This window comes from Chenopodium quinoa, unplaced genomic scaffold, assembly GCF_001683475.1.
Source record: "Chenopodium quinoa cultivar QQ74 unplaced genomic scaffold, ASM168347v1, whole genome shotgun sequence".
In the NCBI taxonomy this organism is placed as follows: Eukaryota; Viridiplantae; Streptophyta; class Magnoliopsida; order Caryophyllales; family Amaranthaceae; genus Chenopodium; species Chenopodium quinoa.
In genome coordinates this window covers 2,392,220-2,416,726 of record NW_018743066.1, presented here as the reverse complement: position 1 = coordinate 2,416,726, position 24,507 = coordinate 2,392,220, and the positions used below count along the sequence as shown (strand labels likewise).

Genomic DNA, 24,507 nt, shown 5'->3' with positions numbered 1-24,507 from the left:
AACTGCCAATCATGCCCATCACAATCAAGTTGGGTTCAAACTTATTGTTAATTTGCATGCAACTTAGATCAGCGGGAAGTTCACAATAAGACACTTGTCTGGTTAGTCAGTGACTGTTTAGTTAAGCCAGTTCAACCAAAGTCAACAATCACTGACCAAGCAATGTAATACTAGTATTATGAACTCCCTACTAATTCTGAAACTGCTCGCAAATTACCATTCTTAAATTTGACCAGAAATTTTAACATTGATTGGGTGATTTTGTTGGTCATGAGCATCCTCTACTAGAAGCACACCTTCTCATTACAAGCACGGGGTCTGTTGTTCTACTACCATGGACTTATTTATGCATTCTTCATCCTCCACCATTTTCCCTTCCACCTTATTCTTAAAGGTTCTTGAAGACACACTTTTGACTTGATTCCTGGTTCCTACAAAGGTATGCATTATAGAAATTCAATTAAAAAAAAAAATACTACACAACTGTATACAGAGTAAAAGCGTAAACTGTAACACAACAAATCAGTTCTTTCACAGAATTTAGATAAGTTTTTAACTTGCTAAAGTATTAAATTTATTGACTACATGAGCAATAATGTTAATACAGAATTCCTGATTCCTAGAGAAACACCAAAAGCAAACTTTTCGAACACTTTAATAAAAAAATTCTTAATCCCATCATAATCTAGCAGGGAAATGCTGAAAAATCAAGAACAGCTAAACATATATCTACAAAAGCTCTTGAAAGCTATGTTATCACCTAATAACAGCAGAGAGTGAAATGGAACAAAGCTAAAAAGCCAAAAACTTAAACTCTTTCAACTATTTTCCCTCACTTGCAATACCTAAATTACAATATCATACATGAGAAAGAGTACAAAGGAAAGGAGAAGACAATCTTGGTTCATGGGCAATGTTTGCAAAAGCATAAGGCGATACAAGGCCCTAAATCCTAAATGCAAGGCAAGAGGACAAAGCGTGTGACTTGCTAAATTAAGGAGCTACTTTCCAAACCAATTTTAATTGTGACACAATTTCAAATCTAAAGCTTAGACATTGTTTACATAAAATCAATTTTCAATGGAAACGAAACAATCACCATTCTTTGACTTACATTATACGGAATATGCAATAAACATTGAATCATATGCTCTTGTTCTTATAGTCAATTACTAGATCATCATGTACTTCAAATCAAGGGATTGCAGGATACAACCTTTCTTATTGTATAAGCATTGAGGATTTAAAGTAATGTTGGGTAATAGTAGATCAATCGGATATCATAATAACCCATCTAATTGCTATGCTAAAGGTGGAATCTTTATCGATGAACATCCACTAATTACAAGAGCTAAAGTAATTTCTCAACTAAAATTCACATTTTTACACATGCAAAATCTCAAATCATATCACAAACTAACTAATTACACTTGTATTTGAATTTCTAAAGAAACCCATATGAATTATGCAAGTATCACTCACAAATTCATATTGGAAACACTCAAAAATACCATATTCACAATAGATGATGATAACTGCAGTATAATTGGATATTAGAACTTTCATTCCTTCTCAACTTTCCAATTCAAAACTACAGTATAGCAAAATTATCTTGCAAGAATAAAAATTGAATAGAGAAAGATGATAACTTACATTGATAGTTACATTTCTTGGCTACTAGAGAGAGTTTTGGGTTGTGCCCTTAAATCAGACAGAAACCTATAACTAAAATGTTTTTGGAGCAGCTTTTATATATGGAACCAATTGAGGATCCGGCATGATAGGAAATGGGTAGGGTTTGATTTAAATAGTTCAAATTAAGTTTGAATCTGTACTCTATAGTTTAGAGGCCCATGGATCAATATCTTTATGTGCTTAGCCATTCGATTATGAATCACAACTCCAATTATATTATTTTTAGACATGATCTATGTCTTGTTTTTTCAACTTATTTCAGATACTTATTACTTACTTCGTATTTTTAATAAATTCATATCAGACCAGATCAAAACTTTTGATTATTATTTACTTACCGTTAAATATCGTTGATTGCGTATTAAATTTTTTTATAAAAATTACATATTTAATAAGTTCATGATGAGACGAATCTAACCAGATCCATTTTGATAATGTTTTTCTTTACATATTAGTATTAAAATGCGGTGAAAGTATAATCAAATTATTAAATCAGACCAGACCAGAAAAATTTAGATCAGACCAGATCAAATCAGGAAAAATTCATACCAAATCTATTTGTTTTAGGTGAAAAGAACAAGTCCGGTTTCGGCCAGGTTTCGTAGAGTCTAAGATACTTTACAAACTTAATAAAGCATTTTAATGTTTAATTTTGTCATATCCATTATTATAATTCTTAGTGAATCATCAACTCTAAAATTGAGAGGTTAAAAAATAGAGAGAAAAACATAATTTATTTCATTGAATATGAAAAATCTGATTAGAGCTAAATAGAAAAAAGAGTTATTTGTATTTGGTTATATCCAAAAAAAATGGTTTAATTATTATTTGGGAAACTTGTTATAACATTAAAACAAAATCTTGTCAATTCATCATTTTAATTAACAAGTTAGCAATTGAGGGTGAAGTGGATATTTTCATTCACCCAATCAATCCAAAACTAAAGGTCACAATATCAACTCTTTTGATTAAATTTAAGAAAATTTTCCAATTAAAATTGGACATAAGGGTGTCTCATAGTTATAAAAGTTGATTTGTAATTACAATAAACATACTAGTTGATATATAAAGTCTTGCAAATGATATTAATTCAATTTTTTTTGCGATTTTGAATACTTATTACCTACCAACATAGGTACAGTTATACATGAACGAATTGGTTAAGAAATATATGAAAATGCATAGCAAATACATGTTTTTATGGTTTTTCAAAATAATTTTAGAGAAAATTTACAAAATAATTTTTGATAAAAAGAAAAAAAAACAAATTAATTTTTGATAAACATTGATCCTCTTTAAAGTGGAAGACAAAATCACAAAACTTGCTTACCCAATCGCTAAAACATCTTGAAAAGTGATGGTTTTTAGCGTTGTTAAAGTTATTGAGTGCACAATTGTAATGACGTAAATTTAAGATGTAGAGATTTTGATATAAAAATAAGAAGATAAATAATAAAGGGAAATACAATTCCAATATTTAATTAAAAAAAATATTTAATATATTAAGGCAAAAAAAACCAACAAATTACAAGCATTTGAACTAATCTCAATATGAAAGTAGGAGATCGAGTACAAGAAACTTGGGTGAATACTAAGTACAAAGGTAATAGTGGAATCGTAGATATAATATACGAGGGGGTATGACTTCTTGTGCGGGAAGACTTGTGTATAGGTATGGCTTTTTGCGTATCTATTCCTCGATTAAATGTCCATCACCAATTTTTATAGTTAAAGATGGAGCTAGTTTGGAAGAAATTCCTATAATATTCTAGAACTTCCTTCATAATTCTTGCAACCCTAATGTTTTGAAATTTTCACAAACCATATTTCTAGTTGTTTTCAATGTCAAGATTTCTCTACAAGGTTAAACTAGATAATTCTAGCGAAATTATGAGCAAGTACTAACATTGTTTGATTTTTCCAAAAGTTTCTAGAATATGCACAAATACTCCACTAAAACAATGGCCAATTAAATTTGGGTCATACCAAATAAGCCTTCAACTAAAGAGATTAAGCTAAATAATCAACAAATAAATGTCCCTCCTCTTGACAAATCATCATCGTCAACACATTTTCCATTGCAATGCATAAATAAAAAAAAAAAAGGGGGCGCCCCAGTTTCTCTTCTTGATAAACAAGAAGTATTTCTCTAGTGGCAAATGTGTAATAAAAACGCCTAGAGAATTGTAAACAAATGGTTTTTAAAGCTGAATAAATGCTGACTGTGACTTCCATTGAAGCAAGTCACGTGGACTACTGAAGAGGACGTTAGACTGTAACGTTAGCGGCGTTCCAATACAGCTTTGTCTTCACCTCACAAGCACCTCCACCTCCACCGACAACAAGCACCTCCACCTCCACCATCACCTCCCTCTTTCGTCTCCACCGACACCATCATCTTCCTCTTTCGTCTACACCGGGGACAACCACCATTATCGGTGGCAAACATAGGCGGCTTCGCCGCCAAAATCAAACGAAAAACCCAATAAGAAAGGGTAAAATTTATGGCATGGTCAACCCCAATGGGTAAGGGTGACCGTCCTCCATTGAAGCTATCATTGAGCTTGAATTCCTCCATTGAAGCCGTCATCGAGTTCGAATTACTCCTTTTAAACTCAATTTCCTCCATTGAAGCTTACTCCTACTGTTGGCCGTTCTTTTAATTGATCGACACCTCTAATTGGTCTAGCTCGCGCTTTCGACGATTTATCGCCGGAGGTGGGAACTAGATTCTGGGTACTTGGTCACGATAGAGGTGAATTGCAAAAGGGGGTAAGTTGAAAAGGGGGTAACGTTAGGTTCACTCCGTCAATTAATAATTCCAAATTTACCCTTATGAAAAACGCTTTTTGTTTATCAAGAAGAGAAATTTGGAATTACCCAAAAAAAAAAAATTACAAGATGGTCTATCATTTAATTGAATATGGATATAACATGTCCAATGAAGTTGATTTGTCCAATCATTTTCCTATACTAGGAATTATAGACAACTTGTTAAGTTGATCACACTTCTAATGGATACTTCCACTTGATGTAGGGTATAAATAATTAGTTCATTTAAATGAAAATTAGCTATGCCACAAAAGATTAGATATTTTGGCTTTATGAATATCATAATTAAGATCTACATTACACTCTACTCCAATTATATCAATGTGCAAGCCAAATTCATGAAGTAATTTTTGTTATAAATAATAAATAAAAATTACACAATTGATAGCCCAATAAAAAGCTCAAAATTGATACATAAGAAGATTGAAGAATTACTATAAGCCAAGACAATAATTTTGCTAGAAAAAATTTGCTTGTACTTTCATGTAAAATTATTTCCAAGGATTCAAAGAGCACTCTTCCATAGGAGTAGTATATCTCTCAGTATCCTCGCAATAATCATAAGTAACAAGGTTCCTCTTCACCCAAGCATAGTCCTCTTTTTGAGAATCACTTAATTCCCAAGAAGGGGCTTGATCCCACCAATGCTTGGTTGTGGTCGATACACAAGCAGGGTAAGGGTCTTCCCATCGGCACCCATCGACGCTGAAGTCCTTGTAGGCGGACACGAAAGGTGCCTTCTTCCAATCGGTTTTCTCAAGACCACCTCGTGTAGCCCAATCATCCGCGTTCCATATGCTTGAGAACAAGTACATTGGCTTCTCATCGGGGAAGAAGTTGTTGGGTTTGCCATTGTTCTTGTATACTCTTATTGGTACTCGATCAACAAAAAATCTGTTCACGTTAAGAATATATTTTAAAGATTGATCATAAATTTATTCATATCCATAAAAAAAATAAGAAATAATAGATGGCAACGCAAATAGAAATAGCTAAGCATTACTCAAATATTTTCATAGGATTTTATTAAGTTTACACATTTAATTTCAATGACATTGTTTATCACTACCTATCAAACACACCGCGATTATTTATGTTTAAGCATAACACGTGATAAGTACCCGAGATTGAATCTCAAATGGGTGACAATCAATTTAATAGCCTTGTTCTAAGTAACGTACAAGATAGCTACCAACTATGCTACCCTTCAACATCAATCTGTTTAAACTAGTTAATACTATTAATAAGACCATTGGAAATAACAATTTGTGATCAAGTATCAAATTGTCGGAGTTTTAGAAAACCTTGATTATACTCTTAACAATTAAATAAAAAACAAGAAATGAAATTGAAACTTACACAATTTGGTGGGAGTTCCAAAGAACTGAATAGGTGTGATAATCTTCAGTAGGATCAAACCATAAAACATGCCTCATTTCTCTTCCTCCTGTTCCATTTTTATACACATTTGTTTGAATTATATATGGTTCTCCTGTTCTATTCCCTAAGAACTCAAAATCTAGCTCATCTCTTGTTGGTGATGCATCAACATCTGTGCACATCTGCAATAAAACACAAATTATTATCTCAGCTCGGATTTAGCTGTCACATTACTAGTTCAAATTACACCATCTACGTGTAAATACTGATTCTAATAAAAGTCTAAAATGGTAATGAAAAGAACTTACATAGTAAGCGGTGACAACACCAGCAGAATCACCACCCACCAATTTAAGCTTCATACTAAACCACCCAAATCTGTACTTCTGTTTTGTTTGAAACCCACATCCTGAAACCAAAAAGCAATGATAACTTGAGTTCAAAGAAAGCTAATGACGGTCTTTTCGTCTCTAAAAATTCTTCCTGTTCAGACTGTGATTGTCTTACAGAAAAGTGTCAGAACAGAAAAAACTTTTAAAGACGGAGTTAGAGTGTGATATAAGCAAGAACAAATTATAATTACCACTTGTTTTGTCTAAGGAGAGGTACCAGATCTGCCCATCTTCAGAAGTCTTGAAATTACTCTCAGAAAACATGATGTCAAAGTTATCATCAAAGGATCCTTTTGTCAATGAAACAGCTGAAGATGATGAAAGAAGGGTAGCCATTAAAGCTGCAAAGAACAGAGGAATTGCCATTTGAAATACTCTGTTCTCCATTTTTGATGGGATTTTGAGTTTTCTCTCTCTTCCCTTCACTTGAGCTCTGAGGAAGAACAGAGTAATCAATGCTCTGTTTTTAAATTGACTCTGCTTTGTATAGTGAAGTTAGGGTGTGAAAGAGGTATTTTTTTTTTTTTTTGTTTTGTTTTTTTTTTAATATAAAAAAATAACTAATTGGGTTTACTATTAAAAAAAATAAATTATAATAATGTTGTTATATATTTAATTATTTTTTAAAAAAATCCCAATTGCACAATTTGTTTTTGGGGTGGGGTAATTATATTACTTATGCCACTAATCAAGCAATTTTTATTTGTAAATGGTAATGGCATGATGCTTTAAGTTGGAGTATATATTACAATGTACTTTTTGTGTGTGAAAATGTGTGTTTATTGAAAAATTGTCATGTGAACGATAAGAAAAAGGTTGGTATGTGTCTTTCGCTTTAAGTTGTTTAATTTTGATGTAGAAATTTACGCATTATATAATTAGATTTGATGTAATAATTAGGATGAAAGGCGGTCTTTTATTTCAAGATTAACTTGTCAAAGTTTCAAAAGAGAAAGACAAAAACACAAGATAAATTTGAAGTAGCTAACTGTTTTTTTGGGTTTAATAAATGTACAAGAAGTACAAGCTCTACAGCTGATATGATCAAAACAATTTGTGATTTTTATTGGCATATCGCCAAACAATCCATATACACAATTAAGAGATGCTCGTAATATCCAATATATGAGATTAAATTACGTGTACGATGTATTATCTTAAAAAAAATCATAATAATTCATCCTATTGAAGATTAAATCGTCAGAATTCACATGCATATATTCCAAGATTTACAACCCATTACAGAATAAACGAATTACCACTCAATTTAATAAAAATCTTATTTATAAAATTATTGAGATTGGTAGAAAATTAAACTCACTGCCCAATAATGAATAGTATGCTTGTAATAGGACTAATAGCAAGTAGAGACAGAGTATAAGTGACATAGAATATATGGATGGATTATTGTCTTATTGAGAATTGAAAAATGAGAAAATCCAGGCTGCCCATGAAAAGGCACCATCTCTTGTCGTAAAAATACCATATAAAATGGGCCCAATTGTTTGTATAAACACTATGTAATAACGTGATCTAGGAAGTAGACTTTCATTGGTTTAATAATAATAATAATAATAAATTATTGTTATTATTAATTTAATAATTTAAACTAAACTTTCCCACCATCACCTTGCCAACTGGAATGAATGTGTCGGTTTTGATCTCTGATCTAGTTCTATGTTAAGAACTTTGGTTATTGCTACATGGTACAAGTCTAATAGTCTACTTGTATTAGACTATTACTCTATCCATTTTATAATTAGTGTAATTGTGTAATTAATAATACTCCTTAATTGAATTTTGACACTATTTTATAACAATTTTTTTAAACTAATTATCAATGAAATTTTATTATATTTATGAGGATTTTTTTTTGTATTATTATTAACTTTGATATCTTCTTATAATTACTGATAATCGAAGATAATGATAGTCAAAGTTTTGCGTTAAGACTTAAGATATATAAGTTATTCCAAATGTTATAATAATAAATGAAGGAGGGAAGTATATGTCAAATAATAAACTCAAACAAAATCTAAGCTAATAATGATTGAAGCTTAACCTATAATAGATTTTATATTCTATTACATAGTTCCTCACATAATAGTCCTCTGTGTTTGAAATGTGAAAAGAATGAATCTTCTCATATCCAACGCTTAAACTTCCACTTTGATCTAATGAAATTTATTTGGACCTGTAACATTCTTGTCACACTAGATTTGATACTATGTTAATGGATCAACAAATTAAATAAACCAAAAATCTAAATTGCCTAATGATGTATAAGTTTAGGAGAATATTGAACATAAAAGTGAAATTTCATTTAAGTTGTTAATTAACATAGAAAACATAGAATCTTGATTAATGTTGAGTTCATCCACTATGAGAAAGGATTGAAAACAATGTACGGAGTCCTAATTACATGTGTTAAAGCGATTTAATCAAAATTAAAGAATCCAATTAAGTTTGTAACCCAAAAGATTTTGTCTTTTGGCTGTCTCAAGGACAATGCAAGTTACCAATAAGAGACAGGTGAAAGTATAGCTGGAATAATAACTTTGGATAACAAATGACCAACATGCTCATCGGTTACATGCATATATAATAAGGACCAATAAAGATAGAGCTATGAAGCTGCTTTTTATTTAATCCAATATAATTACATGGTTTCTTTAATTGCTTTAATTTGCCAAACATAAGCTAAGTCTTGCCAGTTCAGTTTCCATGTGATTAGCAAAGCCTATGCTAAGTTCTAATCATGATTATTGTTCCATTATTGGTTGGCATGGTTGCTTACTTGCTAATAGTTACATTGTCATTTTTTTGCGAGACAAACAAAACAATACTCCCTTTAACTGTATGTAAACATTATTTTTAGTTTTCCATAATCTCAAAAGGCCGTTAACCTTTAGTTGTAACGTATATATTGAACAAAGTAAAATTATTGAAACTTATATAGTGACAATATATTATTTCGATTTATAAGCTACATACGGAGTATTAATAACATCATAGTGAGTACAATCTTCACCTTCTAGGGTGGTTAGGCTTAGGCTAGGCAAATTGACAATACACCTAATATCAAGATCTCCTTAATGAACAATACTCCGGCCAATTAATACATACATGCATGATCAATCAAAACTCCAAACAATAAACACCCCATTTATTATAGTTAGAGTTTTTATGATAAAGTGATAACATATCATAACTTTATAAACCAAAGGAACAATCTACACACCCATACCAACATACATGATACGAATGAAGTATTACCCTAAATCCGATTGCTAAAGTACAATGAAGTAATCTGCCATTATTATATGATAGTCATTTCCTACTATTTTTTTTTTCAATGTATACAACGCAATTTCATGTATGATACTTCAATTCGTTTTGTTGAAAACTTATCAATAGCATTCTAATCCTTTTTTTTTTTTTAAAAAAAAAAAAACTAATAAGGAAGTCAAAGGATTTAAGAAATAACAAGTTCAATCAAATATAATGCAAGTAACATGTGATATGCCTTACATTGACATTTCAACTCCCATTATCCCATGTGACGGTGCTGAAGGTGTTAATTAGAATAATGCGAATTGTATAAGTGATTAAGCTAAGTTTAGTTATGCTTTAATTTAATGATGATAAATTGATAATTATGATCCACTACTGTACTTTATGAAAGATTAGTGCAGTGCAGTAATATACTATACTAGTATATGTGACCAAAATAAAATATTGGTCACAAGACTTGTATTTATACATTTAGCAACAAGAAAATAAACATTAAGACGGTTTGGCCGAGTGGTCTAAGGCGCCAGATTTAGGCTCTGGTCCGAAAGGGCGTGGGTTCAAATCCCACAGCCGTCATATTTTTTCTTTATTCAATCATTTTATAAATTGGCAACCTTGCTCTTTTTTCTTTTTCTTTTTCTTTTTCTTTAGGAGTTTAGGCACAATTAGCTTTTAAAAATAAGTAAAAAAACAAAGGTTTAACAGATAACTAGCTAAGACTATTAAAAAAAAAAAAGATAACTAGCGAAGAACTAATAATTTTTTATTTTTAATTTTTTAATTCCTTTCTTTCATAGGACTCTTTGAATATATGATGAAAAAAAGGCATGGACTTTTCTCTATACTTTGATTTGGCTCAAATTTTACTTTTGGACTTGTTCTTTTCAACTTAATTTCAGTTCAATTTAGTAAATCAAAACAAGCCCTAAGACTTACCATGTTTTCCCCTAAATAAGATAATACTCCGTATATGATAGCAACTTAGCAAGGGACTCAAATTAATCTAAAATCAATGTTGACTAAATTAGACAATAGTATTATATCAATTGAATGCACATAGTCATATTTTCCCATCAACTTGTAACATGACCTTTCATGACAAATCACCGAAGTATATACAATGTATTTAAGATTGCAGTGAATAATTAACACACCTTGGTTAGCATTAATCAATAAGTAAAATTGTTAAAGACTTGATCAGTCATTGTTTTGCATTGATTCTTTTGGGTTGGGAGGGGCTAAGTTCTAGTTTGCGCTTTGATTAAGGATAGTAAGTAGTGTTGGAAAAAAAAACTCACTTAAATTTCTTGATTCATGCTATATAAAGCGTTTAGTACAACGATTTATTTTTGAGAGTTTCTCTTGGTGTTACATATTTTAAGAAATATACTATATTACTATGCAATGTTGTTGTAGCGACTAATTGCAATACACTCAAAATAAGGGGCATTATAATATTTCTATGTTGTCTTGATTTATATACTTCTACATTGATACTTGCACTCTCGTAAAAACCACACTAATTACAAAAAATAAATAAATAGATTGCATATCCACTCTTGAAAATGTAAACCTAATTTGTCAATGGAAAATATGACTTCACCTTTATTAAACTCAATTGTAGTATCTCTAACCCCAAGCTTCACTCACATGAATGAAGAACACAAATGTCCCTCACAAAAACACTCCATTGTTACCATTTCATCAAGACATTCTCTGCAAAATCATCACCAATCTCTTCACCAACTTCATCTACTTGGAGAATCCAAGCCCAAGAACGCCAACTTATCTCACAAATATCCTCCATTCTTCTTCAAAGAAATAATTGGCAATCTCTTCTCAAAACCCTTTATCTCTCTTCTAAATTAACCCCACCAATCTTCCTTCAAATCCTTCATAAAACCCAGGAAAACCCCCTAATTTCCCTCAATTTCTTCAATTGGGCAAAAACTAATCTTGTTGGGTTTCAACCAGACCTCAAAATCCATTGCAAGATCTTCCAGATTTTAATCGGGTCGGGTCAAACCCACCCAGTTAAACCCATTTTGGATTCGTTCATTGGGGTGAACCCACCAACCCAAGTTGTGTGTTCTATGATTCAAGCTTGTAAAGGTACAAACTTGCAACCTCTTGCTTTTAGTTCAATCATAGAGTGTTATGCTCAAAAGGGTTTCTATTTTGATGGCTTAAAAGTTTATAGAGAAATTATATCATATGGTTATTTGCCTAAAACTAGTTGTATGAATGTTGTGCTTGATGTTTTAGACCATGCTAGTGAGTATAAATTAGCTTATTGTTTGTATGGTTCAATGATTCGAAATGGGATTGTGTCAAATGTGAGTACTTGGACTGTTATTGCTAGGATTCTTTGTAACAATGGGAAATTTGAGAGTGTTGTTAGGCTATTGGATTCAGGTGTTTGTAATTCGGCTGTTTTCGATTTAGTGATTGATGGTTATAGCAGAATTGGTAACTTTGGAGCTGCAATTGATCAAGTAGATGAGATGTGTAAAAGGAATCTTGAGCCGGGTTTTTGCACCTATAGCTCTATTCTTGATGGAGCTTGTAAATTTAGGGATACAAATGTTATAGACACGGTTTTGTGCGCTATGAGAGAGAGGGCGTTGCTTCCTGAGTATCTGTCGTCGAAGTATGATGATGTTATAAGGAAATTTTGTGAAGTGGGAAACTTATATGCTGCTGAATTTTTGTTCTATAAAGCACGGGATGAGGGAGTTGGACTGGAAAATGCAACATTTGAGTGTATGCTTAGAGCATTTTGCAAAGGAGGGAGAGTAGATGAATTACTAGGGTTGTATCAGATAATTTCAAAGGAGAAAGTTGTGATGCATAAGAGTTGTTATGAAGAATTGGTTGAAAGTCTTTGCCGGGGAACTCCATCAGACAAGTTGAACCAATTGCTGATACGTTTAATCGTGAAAGGGTTTAGCCCTTCTGTATCAGGAACTTCCAAGTTTATGATGAAGCTGGGCGGGGAAGACAATTGGAAAGATGCAGAAGCCCTACTGAATGTAATGTTACAAGCAGATATATTACCTGATTCTGTTTGTTGTCACTTATTGGTAAAGCAATATTGTTCCTCAGGTCAGATTGATTCGGCACTGTTGTTGCATAATAAGCTGGAAAAATCTGAGATATTATGGGATGTCACAACTTATAATATACTTCTTCGTAAACTGCTTACAGAAGAGAGGGTTGACGAAGCCCTCAAAATATTTGAATGCATGAGAAGTAATAATGTGGTGAACAAAGCAAGCTTTTTAGTTATGATTAGTGGATTGTCACAAGTAAAGGAAATGAGAAAGGCCATGCAAGTTCATGATGAAATGTTGAAAATGGGGCTCAAGCCAAGCTCAAAAACATACAAAAGCTTGATATCTGTTTTTAGATAATGATTTGAACTTGCTACATCTTGGTTGAACTTGTCTATCTTGCCAAAAGTCTATACTTCCTAATGATATGCCGTGAGATATTCACATGAATTTATTGTGTAGCATTGCTGCAATGAGTAGGACCATTACTCTGAATTCCATCGTCTTGACTGTCCTGACTGATTATTACTTAACACCTAGGATTTGCTTGAAAGTGTTTTATACAAGTGTTTCAATCACTAGTCTCGCAAGCAGAGTCCCAAAAGTTTATATCAATTGATGATGTGATATGCAGAGCTAAGAGTTTGATTGGTGATGGAGCCTCTGAATATAACCTCAATATTATTGAATGCTTAGATCGAGGAGATATACAGCATCCGGGAATCCTTGGTGATCGAATTTTTTAACTTTTGGAGGGCTATGTATGACTAAAGTGCTACACATGCTGGCAGTGGGCTAAGGTTAATCCTAGCCAGTAATGAAATGGGGATGGGATAAGTATTTCATGCCACAGCTTGTAATTATGGTCAAAAAACATCATAGATAGGCAATTATTTATCAATCAATCATCTACCTGAGTGATGAACTTCAGCATAAACAGAATTACTGAACTCTTGGAAGCATCATGTATTTCTTTGCTGACTTCCTCTGCCTTCTCTGCATTATACTAACATGTCTCAGGTTTAGGCGATAGTCAGAAAGTTGCTAGCATTGTGACCAAAGTAATATCTCAGTCTGAATATGCTTCTCATGTGATTGCTTAATCAACAACCAGCAGAAGTCAAAGAACAAGAGAATGGAGGAGAATGAAGAATTACTTTCCTCTGCATTTCACATTCAAGGTTGCGACGAGGATTTTTATAATCTATCCCTGTAGTTCTGCCTTAACCTCTGGTGGATTATTCTCTGTATTATATTCCAAGTTATGAATAAGTTGATAAATGCTCTATAATGGGAAGGGCGTGGCACGCTTTTATCCTTGCTACAGTGAAGAATGGGATCTTTTATGGCCATTTCATTCAGATGACTTCATGTGATGAAATGAGTGTGCATGTTGGACTTGTTGGAATTCTGAGTGGCAAATACTACTTGTACAACACTACAAATGCTTTTGGCTGAACCAAATATGGACATTTTCTGGCTAGTATTGACCACAAAGTATTGGGGTTTGGGAGCTTAAGATTTAAGAATTACGGAGTATGGCATTGGTGAATGGTCATTGAAGCAAATGATTTGTCTGTGCAATTTGGTTTCAGATGTACTTCGTATTTCATTAATTCGTGGAAGATATTAAGCAAGCAATGGGATGTCAAATTTTATTCATGCACCCAAATGATGCTGACACTGTGTTGTTGAGTCTGTGTGCGCAAATACTTGAATTCAGTTTGCAGTGGCCTTCGCCACTTCTGTCTGTATAGCATTCCTAAAATTAAGATCTGTTATGGTCTTTTTTTTTTTTTTTGCCTTCACCACTTCTGTCTGTATAAATGTAATGGATATTGAAAAGAAACTATGATGTTTTCTGAAGTTCTCTGCTATATCAATTTGGTTTTCTGAACAAAGAAGTCTATTCTTTACATTCAAAACCTCGATTATGAATGGCTGTGATGATTTTGAAACTACATCGAATTAATCAAATCGTTTAGCCATGGTTTCTTAAATACTTGCAGTTATGTGTTATCTCATAATAATTCAAATCAAACTATTTGGATGGAGGGGAAGTTTGTGGTGTTAACAGATAAAACAAATTGAGGAGTAATTTTTTTGGGCATTACATGTAGTCTTAACAAATTCAGGGTTGCAAAAAATGCTGCAGCGATCTGATTATACGCAGCTGCCCATGACCAATTGTACATGATTTTTTACATGTGCAGTCTTTGGCAAGGTCACACCAAGCAATAGTTTCAGCTGCCAACATTAACTCATAATGAACGCCATTGCTTGGTTTTACTCGTGACTGTTAAGCCCCCGTTTTCTTCAATCTAAGGTTTAAATTTACAGTTGTTTTCGGCAGACAATGGCCTACAAAAAAACCTTTACATGGACCATGGAACATCATTCTATCCTAGGAAAGAAATGTCTTTGAAGTTTCGGTTCCTGATAGTAAATTTTCATGACTTATAGACATGTTTCCAGTGCCATTTTGATCCATTCTGTATTTGAGGTCGTCTACAAAGTTTGATTATCAATTATTTGCAACTATTTCAAGCAACAAAGGATGTGCAACCTAATCACCTAAATAACCGGCCTAACCACCTAAATGCATTTTACTGTACTGGGCTTTGGCAGTCAGCTGTTATTTACCGGGATTAGGCACACTTTTATTTTCCTTCAGAAAGTGTCCTGTCCGTGAGATGCCAAGCCAAAATGCAGATTTTATGGCCGGCCGCCTGACCCTGATCCCCTGACCATGATCAGCCAGGAGATGTGCCATTTTTATCCCTCTTTCGCCGTGTAAACAGAAACAGCAATAAATCAAATCAAGAAGTTACGTTTCTGGTGTCCAAAATGAATTGTAATACATTAAAGAGTTGGATGCCGTAACTAGTGAAGAAAGCATACATTTCTTTCACACCTCTAAATTTATGACCAACTGAACGTTACACTTACTTCACACCTTTAAATTTATGACCAACTGAACGTTACACTTACCTAGCATACTAGCATCACTCCACACAATCTTATACTACGCATAAAGAAAACCTCCCACACTATATACAGGCCCTTCCATATTATATTTTTTTCCCAAGCAAAACACTTCACGGCACAAGGTAAAGAAAAATGGTGGTTAGAACAATGTCGCAGTTGTTCCTAGCCATCAGCTTGGCCATTGTGGTGCTTTCACACCTTACTGTAGGAACTATTCTAGAGTTTGACATTGCCCCCGACAACAGCTTGGCACCTGACTCCGACATCATTTATGTCCCAGAGCCTACCTCTGACCCAGCATTTTGGGTTTGTGCATCCAAAGTAACCTTAGATTGTGCTGTTGAGATAATGGGCAATGATTTCTTTAGTATTCATTTCGAGGCAAGATGTTGTAAGCAGATGATTTGGATGGGGAAGGATTGTAACGATTTGCTCGTGGATGACGTGCTTGGTGGAATCGATAAAAAGAGGTCTACCCATATGCATAACAGGAGTGACCATCTATGGAACAAATGCCTTCAGGTTTTGGACTAGGATTTACATATATACCATAGTAGCTCATCTAAAATGCATTACTGAAAAAATGTTGGTCAGGAATTTGTGATGAAAAGTAGGAATGGCTTATTGTTTTTTAATTAAGTTCTATGAAAAGTAACCATACTTGGTTTTTTCTCTTAGCAATGGTTTATAATGCAATCCAAGGATTATATAGTCAAGACAGCATCAGAATTTTAAAGAGTAAGTAAATTAAAGAGGCAAATCAATGGCAACCTGTGCCCTGTTGAGACGTCTTTCAGCTTTGCAATCAGCTAAGCCTGGGAGTGAAGTAGGGGAATAATAAAATTCCCTCTGATGCTTAAGTTATTACTATTAAGCTATAAAAGAAGTGGTAAACTCCTTACACTCTGACAGGCTTGAAAGGGTGCAAGGCAGACTGCAATTGAACCTGAAGACTGCTCAATAACAAAGCCATAAGAATGAACCTGACGACTGCTCAATAACAAAGCCATAATGAACCTGACGACTGCTCAACAACAAAGCCATAAAAACTGCTTCTCCAACAAAACTATTTGAGAAGAAAATTAATTGCCTCAAACTACCTAATATTAAAGAGAGCTGTTCACGCAGAATATTCACAGAACCAACCTAAGTAGTGCATGTTCAAACTGGTAAGAAAAAAACAGAAGACATGTATGATGTATTTAGAAGTAATCCTTTAATTAGCTCATGAAAACAATTGTGAGTTTCGGACCTATGCATCTATAAAATAATTTGCTTATCTTAGCAAAAGAGAAAACTTTCTGCAATCTCCCCCTGATAACAGCTGATAAAACATGAAAACCTGGTAAAAATATAAACTGCAAACAGAGTTGCAAAGTTGGGTATCAGACAGCTATTGATGCATCCAGCTAGTTCTATCCAGAGATGGTTTATTAATGAAATTATGGATAACACCACAAACCAGCTAAGGAGCAACAAAAGTTATACAAGATGCGTAAAAAAATTGAATAGTGTCTGCTGATGCTACAAGTCCTACAACATCTCTTTGCAGATGCAACTCCCTATGTTGCATAAATATGGAAACATGAGCAGAAGGTAAAATACGAAACACTTGGACATAGAAAAATGCACAAATATGGCAATAAAAAACATAAGGTAATTTTTCAGTAGGAATTGAAGGTTTACTGAGATCTTAATAGCTAAACTTAATCTTTCTTCACGACTTTGTGCATTATTCTCTGAAAATAGTCAAGATTTAGATAGAAGATGTGCCATAGTTGTGTACATCGCATTAACCTCTCATATAGGCTGGCAAATTCTTTAGGTCCTTTCCTATTTCGGAGGATGATTTAATTTTTCTGTCATTCTTGGTTACATAATGAGCTTGTGGAAAGACAGGGGAGGAACATCTATTACCTTGCTTACAAGGCATGAACCTCATATCTGTCTTCCTTTTAAAAGATAGGTATAAATTAAAGGTGGGATTATGGGTATCTAAAGGTCTGAAAGACAAGAACCTACAGGTATAGATCAGTAATCTAAAAAGAGGCGTGCCTGAGTGCCCCCAGAATTCCTGATACAATGTGTTTCCGAACTGTGGAAACATGATCTTCATATGTTTTTTGCAGCAAAAGTAATGCCTAACAAACTCTTATTATAGATAACATCCTAATTTCTAAAACCTTCCGACCATTAATTCACACAACTAAACCAACAAAAGAACAGTCTTTCAAAACTAGAAACTCTTGATCAATTTCCACAATGTTGGATAAATAAAATGTGCTTCGATGAAAACTTTTGTCTTTCAAATTGAAAGGATACTACTGGACAAGAGCTACAGATCAAGGGATATCAGTGAATTACAATTCGAAGGATTTCATCTCTATCCTACTTTGAGATACATGAAGAAAAAATGCTGACAAAGGGATCTCAAGTTGCCAATTCTAATGGACCCCTTACTTTGTTTGGGTGTGCAATCTTTTGCCAAGGAAACCATAAAAATAACAACAATGATCAAACTATGGTACATTATTCACCAGGAATTCAGGTATATTATCCTATCAAGTGTACTAGTCTGACCATATGAACTGATTCATTACTATAAGAACGAACAAGTCCCAAAACCTAGAAGATTCCCTCCATAATCCAATCCACTCCAAGTTCAATAAAGGGAACATGCTTCAAGTTATAGATAAGAACCTATTGTGCAGATTATATATGCCTAAACTCACTTAATATCTATTATTCCATCAATCAATGGAACCCTACATTGTGTAGTTGTGTGTTGTTTGAACATCACATGCACACAGACACACAATCTTTGATACACTAAATTCCTCTCACTCTTTTAGCTAGCACACTGCTAATCATAATTCCATTGATTGATGAAATCACCACACTAGGTAGGTAGTGCATTATCAATCATAACACAAGAATAATGCCATACACCAATTCCATCTATGAACCCAATGATTTAAACATAGTAAAGTAAATGTATAGACTAATGATATGGCATCCATAAAACATGAATAAGCTCAAAAAAATATAGCATAAGCCATAAACCAAACAAAATCAATCAAAAGAGGCACAGCTCATGAAACTATAGCTAGAAATTTTCATTCCATGTATATGTCCTGAGCAATAACAAAAATTGTCATGGTTACAATCTAAAATAGTGTTCTTAGCAACCAACATTTCCTCAACACTAAAAATCAATTATCATCACCTCGATTACCAGCTCGAAGGCCAGTAAGCATGAATGCCGTAACCAGTCTTCCAATTATCAAGATACACAACCTTCTTCACAGCCCAGAACGAGACGATCAAAGCCACCGCCATTGCAAACCGCTGAAAGGTGACACTCCTAACCTTAACAAGTCCATGGGTAACAAACCCAAGAAGCAAACCAACAACAGTATACAAAGACCCAACAGCAAAACCCTCAGCACCCAATTGCATCCCAGAACCTTGGTAAAAGAACACCATCTTTGTAGGATCATTTCTATCAGTTATAAACATTGGCATCTTCCTAATAATGTTATGCATAGTCCCAGAAACACTAACAAAGTACACAAATATAGCACTAAACAACCATAGCTTATAATCATGCAACAATGTCTGACCTGCTATAATCTTCTTCACAGCAAAAGGTGCCCAAATCATCAAAACGATTAAGAAGAAGGTAATCTGCTTACCAGAGAACATGGGTGGGCGTTGAAGTGGGCCAATAGTGAGTTTCGTCTTTGACTCGACGAACTCAGACATTGATTCAGCGAGTCTCGAGAAGTCACCCTGATCCATATGATCCGAGTTCTTGAGATTTTCGACATGGGGTGAAACGAGGCGAATGTGGGGAAGTGAATTAACCCCAAATAAGCTGAAAGATCGTTGAGAATCCTTGAATTCGATGTCACAGAAGAAGAGTTTCTGGGAATCTGGGGAGTCTTTGTTGTTATGGAGGAATGATTTAGAGAGAATGGAGAATTCAGATTTGAGGGTTGGAAGTTGGAGTTCAGATTTGTCGTGGAGTTGGGTTGCGTCGAAGAAGATGAGGAGAGAGAAAGGGCGAGGACGAGGGAGGGAGAGGATGCGGCCGAGGAGGTGGTCGGTGAGGCGGAGGACGCCGTTGGGTGCACCGGATTGGAGGTGTTGGAGCTCGGAGATGAGGTCGTTGGTGGGTGTTGAGGTGGTGAAGGAGAGAGAGAGGAGGAGAGGGAGGAGGAAGATGGTGGTGGTGAGATGGGGTGGCGCCATTGTTGGAGGAAAGTGGAGGATTTGGGAGGGATGGATCGCAGAGAAATTGGGAGTGAGGTTAGGGATGGTGGGTGGACTGAGGATGGGGGTTTTACAAGTCAAGATGGTGAGTTGACTCACTGATGAGGAGACGAGTTAAGTTGGCACGTACGAAAAGGGTCACCTCGGCACGCTAGTGGGTCATGGGTTGTGCATTGACGTCGGTTTTAAAAGTTGGCATGAGTTTGACCCGCTTAATTTTGACCGGTTTGCCAAATATAATAATTACGGAGTATTACACATTGGTAATTTGGTATGCTAGCTCTGGCTTGAATGCTTGTTATATACATTCGGATGTACCATACATGCATGGGTATTTTAATCTCATTTTGATGATTTTTTTTTTTGTATTTTATTATCAAATGAAGAGCAAAACTAACCTTGGGTTAGTTGGGTGTACGTAGAGTTGTCAAAAGTTGACCCGACTCGAAATACCGACTCAAACCCGATTATTAACCGATTCATATGAACCCGAAAAAATGGTGACCCAAACCCGACCTGAAACCAACCCTAGACCCGAGTTGACCCGAGTATGTGAGATCCGAACCCGAACATGAACTGACCTGGAGATGACCCGACCCGAATGTCACCCGTAAATTAATGACCTGAACCGAACCCGACTAGAACCGAAATTGACCCAAACCCGTTTTAACCCGTCAAAACCTGATTTTACCCGACTTGTTTCTAACCTGACCTAAATTCAACCCGACCCGTTCCTAACTCGACCCAAATTTAACCCTACCTGTTACAAACTGGAACCGAAATCAACCCGGCTTGTTATTAACTTGATCCAAATTCATCCCGAGTTGTTATTGACCCGAGCCGAATTTTACCAGACCTAATACTAACCTGACCCAAAAATTCAACCCAATCTTTTACTAACCCGACTCGTAATCAACACGACTTGTTATTCACCCGACCTAAATTCAACCTAAATTATTCCTGACCCGATTTCAATTTAGAACACCTTATTATTGTTGATCAAAGCATTTTGTCTAGGGAGACCAGGTCGGTCCAGGCCAGCAAAATAAAGGAGCATCATCCTCAAATTTAAGAGTTGAATATAGTATATATTTGTTGTATGGTCAAAGGAGATAATTATCTTCCTAAATTATAAAATGTAGTTCCCTAGAATATTGCCATATATATTATAGTCAAAGGAAATAATTAGCTTGATAAAAATGATAATTATCTATTTGTAATTATTTAAACCTGAATATGACCTGACTTAGAAATGACCCAACCTGATTGTAACCTGCAAATTATTAACTTGAACATAACCCGACTTGATTCCGAGAATGACCCGACGTGGAAATAACCCCACCTGATTATATATAACCCGCAAATTATTGACTTGAACCGAACCCGACTTGAACCCCAGAATGACCCGACTTGAAAATGACCTGACCTGACCTGATTATAACCCGCAAATTATTGACTTGAAATGAACCCGACTTAAACCCGAAAATGACCCGACCTGATTCTAACCTGCAAATTGTTAACTTGAACCGAACCCGACTTAAACCCGAAAATGACCCTAACCCGTTTTAACCCGTGAAAACCCGAATTAAATCTGACCTATTGTTTACCCGACCCAAATATAACCCGGCCAGTTATTAACCCGACCCAAACCAGATAAGAAGTATGACCCGACGTGAACCGACTCAAGCATGACCTAACCCAAACCCGACCCACATAGGCTATGGAATTAATCTGAATTGACCGAACCCGAGTTGACCCAACCCATTCTTACCGACCCAAACCCAACCCGTGTACCTGAATTGACAGCTCTACCCGAAACCTCTGAAATTTCTCAAAAGCGTGGATATTAGCCTTCAATTTTGGAATTTTATGACGTTTATTCACCCGGAAATAAAAATTGTCGAAATGTTTACCATGGTCCCTAATACCCTCCGGGGGTCCAATTGGCTGAGTGGAACCATCCAATTTGTCTTTACGACCAATTTATTACTAGTTTACAACTTGCACCGATTTCATTTACTCAAGCTTACTACGAACATTTATGACAACATATAATGATCATATATGGATCAAAACAGCATTATATGACCCGAGATGTATCCCCTAAAATCTCAATGCTTTTCGACACCGGGCCCCAAAACATTCGAAATTTCTCAGAAAGCGTGGATATAAGCCTTTAATTTTGGAATTTTTTGACTTATTTTTCGCCCGGATATAAAAATTGCCGAAATGTTTACCCTGGTCCCAAATATCCTTCGGGAGTCCAATTGGGTGGGTGGAACCATCCAATTTGCCTTTAAACGACCAATTTACCGGTTTACAACTTACATCGATTTCATTAATTCAAGCCTACTACGAACATTTATGACAACAAATAGTGATGATCATATATGGTTCCAAACGACATTATATGTCCACGATATGTATTACCTAGAATTTCAAGACTTTTCGACATCGGGCCCCGAATACTCCAAAAATTCTCAAAAAGCGTGGATATAGGCTTCAATTTTTTAATTTTTTGACTTTTTTTCGCCCGGAAATAAAAATTGCCGAAATGTTTACCATGGTCTCTATTACCCTCCGGGAGTCCAATTGGGTGGGTGGAACCATCAAATTTGCCTTTAAACGACCAATTTACCGGTTTATATTACAACTTGCGCCGATTTCATGAACTCAAGCCTACCACGAACATTTATGACTACATACAATGATCATTTATGGTTCCAAACGACATTATATGAATCCGAAATGTATCCCCTAAAATCTCAAGAATTTTCGACACCGGGGCTCGATACCTCCAAAATTTCTCAAAAAGCTTGGATATTAGCCTTAAATTTTGAATTTTTTTTTTTACTTTTTTTCGCCTGTAAAAAAAATTGTCGAAATTTTTACCATGGTCCCTAATACCCTCATGGAATCCAATTATGTGGGTGGAACCATCTAATTTGCCTTTAAAAGGTGAATTTCCAGGTTTACAACTTGCATCGATTTCATTAACTTAAGCCTACCACAAACATTTATGACAACATATAATGATTATTTATGGTTTAAAACAGTATTTTATGACCCCAAGATGTATCCCCTAAAATCTCAAAACTTTTCGACACCAGGCCTCCAAACATAAAAAATTTCTCAAAAAGCGTAAGCATTCAATTTTGGAATTTTTTTAACTTTTTTTCGCCCGAAAATAAAAATTGACGAAATGTTACCATGGTTCCTAAAACCCTCCGTTAGTCCAATTAGGTGGGTGGAACCATCTAATTTGCATTTGAATGACCAATTTACCAGTTTACAACTTGCACTTATTTCATTAATTCAAGCCTACCAAGAACATTTATCACAACATTAATGGCCATTTATAGTTTCGAACGTCATTATATGACCTCGAGATGTATCTAATAAAATCACATTTCTTTTTGACACCTGACCCCGAAATTTTCGAAATTTCTCAAAAAAACGTGGATATTATTAGCCTTCAATTTAGGAATTTTTTGACTTTTTTTTCGCCCAGAACTAAAAATTGTCGAAATGTTTACCATGGTCCCTAATACAATCTGGGATTCCAATTAGGTGGGTGGAACCATCCAATTTTCCTTTAGTGACGAATTTACCGGTTTACAACTTGCACCGATTTTATTAACTCAAGCCTACCACGAACATTTAAGACAACATATAATGATCATTTATGGTTTAAAACAGTTTTATATGACCCCAAGATGTATCCCCTAAAATTTCAAAGCTTTTCGACACCGGACCCCGAAACCTCAAAAATTTCTCAAAAAACGTGGATAAGCCTTCAATTTTGGAATTTTTGACTTTATTTTTGCCCGAAAATAAAAATTGCCGAAATGTTTACAATTGCTCCTAATACCCTCCGATAATCCAATTAGGTGGGTGGAACCATCCAATTTGCATTTAAAAGACCAATTTACCGGTTTATAACTTGCACTTATTTCATTAACTCAACCCTACCACGAACATTTATGACAACAAATAATGGTCACTTATGGTTTCGAACGTCATTATATGACCCAAAGATGTATCTAATAAAATCTCACTTCTTTTCGACACCTGGCCCCGAAACCATCAAAATTTCTAAAAAATGTGGATATTAGCCTTCAATTTTGGAATTTTTTTACTTTTTTTCGCCCGAAAATAAAAATTGCCGAAATGTTTACCATGGTCCCTAATATCCTCTGGGGGTCCAATTAGGTGGGTGGAACCATCCAATTTGCCTTTAAACGACCAATTTACCGGTTTACAACTTGCACCGATTTCATTAACTCAAGCCTACAACCACAACGAACATTTATGACAACATATAATGATCATATATGGTTCTAAACGGCATTATATGACTCGAGATGTATTCCCTAGAATTTCAATACTTTTCGACACCGGCCCGAAAACCTCCAAAATTTCGCAAAATGCGTGGATACTTCAATTTTGGAATTTTTTTTACTTTTATTCGCCCGAAAATAAAAATTGTCGTAATGTTTACAATTATGGTCCCCTAATACCCTTTGGCAATACACCTGACTGGGTGGAACCATCCAATTTGCCTTTAAACAGCCTATTTACTGGTTTACAACTTGCAC

General features: G+C 34.8%; 3 protein-coding genes and 1 non-coding gene across 4 annotated transcripts; 2 read left to right on the top strand and 2 right to left on the bottom strand.

Annotated features, from left to right (window-relative positions):
- Window positions 1-4,855: 4,855 nt before the first annotated feature.
- On the bottom strand, window positions 4,856-6,807 carry LOC110731383 (probable xyloglucan endotransglucosylase/hydrolase protein 8). Its single transcript, XM_021911241.1, has 4 exons — window positions 6,491-6,807; window positions 6,216-6,316; window positions 5,887-6,089; window positions 4,856-5,421 (listed from the first exon to the last, which is right to left on the bottom strand). The coding sequence occupies exons 1-4, from the start codon at window positions 6,684-6,686 to the stop codon at window positions 5,019-5,021; spliced, it is 903 nt and encodes a 300-aa protein (XP_021766933.1). The 5' UTR covers window positions 6,687-6,807; the 3' UTR covers window positions 4,856-5,018.
- A 3,282-nt stretch (window positions 6,808-10,089) lies between these two features.
- TRNAL-UAG lies at window positions 10,090-10,169 on the top strand. Its single transcript has one exon. It is a non-coding gene; the product is annotated as a tRNA-Leu (tRNA).
- Window positions 10,170-11,686: 1,517 nt separating this feature from the next.
- LOC110731167 (pentatricopeptide repeat-containing protein At4g21170-like) lies at window positions 11,687-13,006 on the top strand. Its single transcript, XM_021910998.1, has one exon. The coding sequence runs from the start codon at window positions 11,687-11,689 to the stop codon at window positions 13,004-13,006; it is 1,320 nt and encodes a 439-aa protein (XP_021766690.1).
- A 5,720-nt stretch (window positions 13,007-18,726) lies between these two features.
- Window positions 18,727-20,003, bottom strand: LOC110731381 (probable dolichyl-diphosphooligosaccharide--protein glycosyltransferase subunit 3B). The gene has a single exon (XM_021911240.1). The coding sequence runs from the start codon at window positions 19,886-19,888 to the stop codon at window positions 18,866-18,868; it is 1,023 nt and encodes a 340-aa protein (XP_021766932.1). The 5' UTR covers window positions 19,889-20,003; the 3' UTR covers window positions 18,727-18,865.
- Between the last annotated feature and the right edge of the window lie 4,504 nt (window positions 20,004-24,507).